The 7,459-nt window shown below is 32.9% G+C and overlaps 1 protein-coding gene across 1 annotated transcript; it reads right to left on the bottom strand.

The window, feature by feature from the left end:
- Window positions 1–285: 285 nt before the first annotated feature.
- On the bottom strand, window positions 286–5,014 carry LOC132268195 (gluconokinase-like). The gene is made up of 4 exons (XM_059768983.1): window positions 4,825–5,014; window positions 4,612–4,654; window positions 3,058–3,137; window positions 286–2,932 (listed from the first exon to the last, which is right to left on the bottom strand). Exons 1-4 carry the CDS (start codon window positions 4,841–4,843, stop codon window positions 2,529–2,531), a joined length of 546 nt encoding a protein of 181 aa, XP_059624966.1. The 5' UTR covers window positions 4,844–5,014; the 3' UTR covers window positions 286–2,528.
- Window positions 5,015–7,459: the final 2,445 nt, after the last annotated feature.

Below are 7,459 nucleotides of genomic sequence, written 5' to 3'. Positions count from 1 at the left end.
TTTTTTCACTTGCTAGTTTGAAATTGTTTGGTTATAAGAACAGTGATTGTGTTAATTGGAAAATAAACTGAAATTTGGTGGCAATTTCAAACAATGCTTTGTTCACCTTTCTATAATATGTGCATGCCTCTGCAAACCTAATACTTCATTTGATTGGAGTGATGAAAAAATAGATGGAAAAAATATGGGGACGGATGGATGAGGAATTCTATTGAAGGGAAAATGTCTCTCGAATTTTTTATTTGGTTTAATGGATAGATAGTAGCAAAGGGTAGATGAGATGAATTCTTTTTTTTTTTTTTGATTGGAATGAATGAAAAAAGAGTTTTTATATTTTATACCAATATACCCCCCATATAAAATAATAAAGGGTAGATATTCATTTGAATTATTTGAAAAGGTTAAAATTGTAAATTGTATATTTGTAGGTAGTTATTCACTTTTTCTATCCTCCCTTCCCCAAAATTGGGCGGATAGAAAATTATTAAAGAAAGGAGGGATACTTCATCCCTGCTTCCTCTCTTTCTTCCCTTTCCTCCAACCAAATACGAAAAACTTCATTTATCCCTCCTCAATCCATCCCTCCAACCACAAATAGCATAAGTCCCAAGATCAACGAAGAAGTCGAGAAAGAGTCTGCTCTTCATTTTTTTTGTTTTGTGAACCATTTGGAGAGTCTAAAGTGGCTTGATTTTTTGTTACCAGATATATATATATATATATATATATATATATATATATATATATATCAGTTTGATTTTTTTTTTTTTTTTTTTCCAGCCTTCTTGAAAGCTTTAAATAGCTCAATTATAGTAAAACTAGTATTTTCTAATCAAATTCGAAAATCAGACTACACACAACAACACATAAACAACCACTCCGCAAATATCTTACCATTCTCAAACCTGGATAAAGACGGCATATATCTTACCCTTTTCAAACCCCGGCAATGGTAGGAGCCTCGCCCACTAAGTTGGGTTTGTCCTTTTAACTTCCACACAACACATTTAACATTAACAACAATTTCAAGTGACGTTTCTCTTTTAATTGATAACTAGTTGGGCATAAAATATCCACTTAATTGACTTATCAATCAACAACAAACACACTACAAGATTATGCTTAACAAAGTTCCATTTTTTATTTATTTTTTTAGTTTTAATTTTATTTTATTTTATATTTTTACTGCTCCATTCAAAGGGACCAGAGATCTAACATCCACTTCCCTAATCAATGTTCCATAGTGCAAAATGCAGCTTGACCATTTCTTCAACCACAAGTAGAACCAATACATATGACTGGATGCAAGGCTAGTGATGTTATAAGTGATGCAAACAATGATAAGAATGTAGCAGTTGAGTTTTATATTTTTAGAGAATGAATTCCATATAAATTTTGAGTAACTATCCTTAATGTCAGGGAAGTTATGATGATATATATTATTGAAGTGATGCAAATTATGAGACGCATGAAGCAATTTCAATTAAGAGAATGAATTTACTAACAATTTTGAGCAATTATCCTCGTATTAGAAGGTACAAGAAGCATAGAACTGATTGTTGAAGCCAATATAGCCTGATTGAATTGCCAAATGGCTAAATGGGCGTGCTGACAGATTTTCTGAACCGTTCCCGAAGTGTCTGTTTTTCACTTTTTGTTTTTTTTTTTTGGGGGGCTAAAAATGGTCTAACAAGCAAGACTCGCTGCTACGTCGTGACGTACGCCATTTTTCGACCGAAATACATCTTTTAGCTGTTAATTATTTTGAAATTTTCGTTCATTGCCTAAACGAACTCGGATTGCTCTCAATTTTTATATTTAGTAATTTTTATTGGTTAAGTTTCTTACTCTATTTTTTTTCAAACTTTATTTTTAGGTTTATGCTTAAATGTTAGTTTCCTTTTGATATTAGGTTTCCCTTATAAAGTTTTACAGTAGTTAATTCTTTCATTATAAATACATATAATGAAGAGAGTACAATCATCTATTCAATTATGAACACAACATCAAATTTTCTCCGCGAATATATCTCATAACTTTATGGATTCAAAATTGTTTATCATTGCTCGTGAACATTCATAATTTCCGCTTAAATCAAGAATCAATCAGCAAGTTCAGCTGTTTTGTTTAGACAATGAGATCATATCAAAAGCATTGATGGCCATTTCAATCGGTGTTGAATTAGCATATTCTACGAAAGATTGAACCGTGGAGAAAATTAGCCTATATTTCAGAATTTATGTCACAAGGACTTGTAAAAGAAAAAAAATATGATAAAAAAAAAAAAAAAAAAACCATTCTCCTTCATTAATCTGCTTTTAACAAAGTCAATATTTCTTATGCTCGAGACAAGATAAATGACTCCAAAGTTTAGGATTTTAGGATCAAATTCATCAAAGTATTTATTTCTCAGGAATCATTTTCATTTTCTACATTAAATAAACCAAAGACACCACTTCAACATGATCCTTGGGAAAAAAAATCATTTTAATATGGTAACAAATTCTCACCTGTGGTAAATTCTTGCTTCAGAAAATCAAAGCTCTTATGGTGTCCACAATTGTCTGAGGACTTAATGTAGCATCAACCTTAAGTATCCCCTCAGATTCATTAATCTGAAGCAAATCGAGTTGAGATTGCAAGAGCGAAGCAGGCATGAAATGCTTCCCTTCTGCTGCTCTTTTCTCTAGACGATCAGAGAGAACCTCAGCCCGAGCATCCAACAAAACAAACTTCACAACAGAAACATAGCTTCCCGGTTCATAGTTTGTGTGAGCAGATCTAAGAATTTCTCTGTACCGTTTCTGCAGAGCAGAACACCCAAGAATTACATTTTCTCCACCAATTAAGCTTGCTCTTAGGACATCTCGTAGCGTTTCAAGCCATGGAGTACGGTCTTCTTCTGATAAAGGGATTCCTTTATGCATCTTTTCTGTCTTTTTTGTTGCACAAATCACCAATTCAAAAAAGTTGAACAAGAAAATAAATGAAATTTTTTTTAGCAGAATATTAAAACTCCAATTCTAAATAAAATCACTAAAATTAATCAATTATTACCTTTGCTTGATTGAGAGTGAAAATCATCCGCGTCAAGAAAACTGCAATTTATAACTTTTGCTAGCATCTCACCTATTGTGCTGTCAAAGTACAAGCACAACACATGATTTCATAAGAAGAAACTAGAATTATTGGAAGTAAACAAACAAAGAAATGCGAAGGAAAAAATAATCTTTGTATTTAATCCAATATCATGTCACCGAGGCCGGTTATTTTCTTTCTAGAAATTAGTTCCTTGAAAGAAGGGGACCTTTATGAAAGGTTGCAACAATGAAGATAATATTTTATCAGCTCAAAACCTAAACCAAATAAATAATTATACGCCACTTGATGGGAAGGAAGCATCTTTTTTTTTTTTTCCTTTCTTTTTTCAATGGCATAAAAAAAAAAATACTGCATACTAAAGCCGTTTTAAGTATTTTGCTAAAATCCAATCCAATTTTATGGGTGAATATGGTTGCGTTGTGCTAGAAGCTGCTAGTTTTTGGTATTGACCGCAGAAGCTCATTCACAATTTTGTTTTAAATATATATATATATATATAGATATATCGTTTCAGATGCTTCTTTCAAGCTAGTGAGTGCCTTATTCATATCAACCAAGTCCCTTCAGATGTCAGAGACAGGATTTGTAATGGCATAATAAATTAGGGCCCCTCTTGTACCTCTCTTAGCCTGCTTGGATTGGAAAATGATTTTTTAGAGAAACAAATTACACAAAAAGGGAAAATATAAAAAGCTTCCTCACCACATGCAACCAAATTTGGCTTGCAAGAAATAATACTGAAAAGAAAACTTAAAACTTCTCCTTGCTGCATAGTTCTGTATAAAGTGGTAGACAGTGTGTGAAAGGGAAGCATTTATAATTTCCTTCAACAAAAAGTTTTAAGACAATTTCATATAGCAACCAAATACCCCAAAAGTAACCCGTGGGGTATCTGGGGGGTAAACAATAAACTCGAATATAAAAACGCCTGAATTTAAATGATGTGTGATTTGCAGTGATTGCACACATCCGATGTATCCCTTGCCCCATCAGAACCAGGAATGGAGGCGGTTAAGGACCAAGCGGACAAGTGCCCCCGGATTTTCTCCCTCTCTTATATTCTATATATATTTTATAATAATATATATATTTTTTAATGAAAATATGAAAAGTGCCCCCCCCAATTTTCTCATTCTTTATAAAAATCTATATATGTTTCATTTTTTTTCTCTTAAATTGTTTCCTTAATACTTATCTTCTCCGTTGGATATAATTGCTATGTTGTTTTGGTATCCAAAAGTCATTATGGTTGGTGTGGATAAATTCCATGCACATCGGTCAGCAAGAAATTATTTTCCTATTCTTTTTTTTATATCAGATAAAGCATAATTTCACAAAATAAAAATAAATAAATAAATAAATAAAACAGAGGAATGTTGATTGGAAAATGAGAACGACGGCAAAGAACACGTATAAGATGATTATATTACGTAAAAATAATAATAATAATAATAAAATAAATAAAATTCCAAATCAAAGAATTTAAGAGGGGGGTTTATAAGAACTCACGATTTCCCAGCGCCACTAACACCCATAATCACAACAGCTGTTCCTGTAAATGAAAAAAAAAAGAGGAAGTTTATAATCCAATCCATACACAAAATACAGAGAAACAAAGGGAAACGTATGCAATAAAGAGAAGAAAATTGTTAATAGAGACAGACAGGAAGTTGTAATTGAGTATCATCAACTCAATTAACTAAGAAATAAAAAAAGAAGAACCTTTGAGATCAGAAGCCATAATTGGTTGAAGGGTGAGGAAGATTTAAAACCGCCTCAATTTATGACAAATGATAGGTGAGGAAACCAGTCCTTGCCCATCTCTGTATTCAAGTAACTCACGGAACTATAAACCAAGTCAAAGAACCATCTCGGGGATCTATGTAAGATGGACTAGATACAATGTGAGCATACTTAATATAAATATAAACTATTTATATATTTATTAATCAAACCCAAAATTCTATGTTATTATTATTTCTTCACTTGTCATTACATTTAGCCTCAGCCTTGCTTAAATGCATTTATAAATTTCAAGATGATTTAATCAAAATTATCATTATAATTTTGTTATTGAAAAGTGTAGAAATTTAGGTGGTGTTTGGGGAGATTCTAAACACCAATTTTCAAAAAAAAAATAGTTTGGTGAGTGCACTTTTTAAAAGTCATTTTCCTATTAAATAAATTTTTGTTTGACAATTATACCCATCTCATATATTCCATTTCCATTCGAACCCTTCTCCTTACTACTCCCATTCAAACCAATCTCCATCGTCACTGTTTGACCAAGGTTGAAAAAATATCAAATGAAATTTTTTATAAACAAATTATTATTATTATTATTATTATTATTTTTAACCTGCCAAACGATACTTACAAATAAAAAACACATCGCACCATCTTAGACACAGCAAAACAACACCATATACATATCCCCGTGTCAATTTCCAAAAGAACATTCAACATATAAATCATTTTGCTTGACAAATTGCCCATGAGAGTTGGTATGGAAGAAATTTTAGGTGAAACGTGATTGTTCAATAATATTTATCTTTTTGTACTCTAAATTTCAAAGTCATTTTTGATTTGGTATCCAAATTTTGTTTTAATTCAGAGAAAAATATAAGGATTGAAATTATATTCTGTATGTTCATTGATGGTGTTACATCCAATTTATAGAATAGGACCTAACTAAAATAGGTAACTAATTACCTACCAATTAGCCCTAAATCAAGGAATAAATAATTCAATCCTACAGCTGTATTATAAGAGATAAAATATCAACACTCCCCCTCAAGTTGGTGCATAGATGTCACACATGCCCAACTTGTCTAAAAATTTTGAAAACACTTGATTTGAGACTGCTTTGGTGAGAACGTCGACTAGTTGATCCTCAGATCGAATCTTAGGCAACTCCACAATTTTTCCATTCAACTTCTCCTTAATGAAGAATCTGTCTATTTCAACATGCTTCGTACAATCATGTTGGATTGAATTATAGGCAATATCACATGCTGCTTTATTGTCACAATATAGTCGAATAGGTTGCCTATAGATAACTCAAATCCCGCAAGAGAAGTCTTAACCATAATGTTTCACAAAGTGCAAGCGCCATACCTCTGAATTTAGCTTCTGCACTCGAGCGAGCAACAACATTTTGTTTCTTGTTTCTCCATGTAACAAGATTACCTCCTACAAAAGTAAAGTAACCAGAAATAGATCGCCTATCATCTATAGCTCCAGCCCAATCAGCATCAGTATATGCATCTATGTTTTGATAACCAGCATTTTTAGTGAACAAAATTCCTTTTCCAGGAGTAAATTTCAAATACCTCAAAATGCGCATAACTGTATTCATATGTTGCTCTCCAGGATCATGCATAAACTGGCTAACAATGCTTAATGCATAAGTCAGATCCGGTCTTGTGTATACTAAGTACATCAATCTCCCCACAAGTCTTTAGTATTTTCCTTTATTAGGAGGTACTTGATCGGACTCAACACATAACTTCAGTCCTTCTTCCACTTGTGTCTCAGCTGGTTAACTTGCTGTCATGCCAGTCTCTTGTAACAGATCTAAGGTATATTTTCTTTGAGATAAAAAGATTCCTTTATTAAATCAAGATACTTCAATCCCAAGAAAATATCTCAAAGGACTTAGATCTTTCATTTCGAATTCTCTGGACAAGTACTTCTTAAGAGCCTTCATTTCTTCAGGATCATTCCCTGTAACCACCATGTCATCTACATATACAATGAGTACAGTGATCTTACCCTGTTGTTTCTTCAGAAATAACGTGTGGTTTGAATTGCTCTAATGATAGCCAAAGGCTATCATAGACTTTGTAAATCTTCCAAACCATACTCTTGGAGATTGTTTCAACCCATATAATGATTTCTTTAACCTGCAGACCTTCCGACTATACTTTTCGGGTATCATACATCCTGGTGGGAGATCCATGTAGACTTCTAAAGATAATTCACCAAGCAGAAAGGCATTCTTCACATCGAATTGTTGCAATGGCCAATCCAAGTTCGTAGCTACAGACAACAAGACTCGAACTGTGTTGATTTTGGCTACAGGTGCAAACATCTCTGTGTAATCGATTCCATAGGTTTGGGTGTAACCTTTTGCCACCAATCTTACTTTAAAACGTTCAACTGTGCCATCAGCTTTATACTTCACAGTGTAAATTCATCGACATCCAACTGGTTTCTTTCCTGGTGGAGGATCAATGAGTTCCCAAGTTTCATTTTTCTGCAAGGATTTCATCTCCTCGTTCATAGCTGCTTTCCATCTAGGGTCAGTTAAGGCTTCTTGCACACTGTTAGGAATAGATACAGTAGATAATTGATT

Source organism: Cornus florida, unplaced genomic scaffold (genome assembly GCF_030987335.1).
Source record: "Cornus florida cultivar Cherokee Brave unplaced genomic scaffold, ASM3098733v1 CherokeeBrave_3.0.0_Hap2_Chr08, whole genome shotgun sequence".
Taxonomy (NCBI): Eukaryota; Viridiplantae; Streptophyta; class Magnoliopsida; order Cornales; family Cornaceae; genus Cornus; species Cornus florida.
The sequence above is the reverse complement of the archived record's forward strand: the minus strand, read 5'-3'. Positions and strand labels throughout refer to the sequence as shown.

What these genes read in the sequence shown, in the direction of transcription:
- LOC132268195 (XM_059768983.1), bottom strand. An exon ending in GTTAGTGGCGCTGGGAAATC is followed by an intron (nt 3,138 to 4,611) that starts GTGAGTTCTTAT and finishes GTACTTTGACAG; the next exon opens with CACAATAGGTGAGATGCTAG. An exon ending in TCACTCTCAATCAAGCAAAG is followed by an intron (nt 2,933 to 3,057) that starts GTAATAATTGAT and finishes CAAAAAAGACAG; the next exon opens with AAAAGATGCATAAAGGAATC.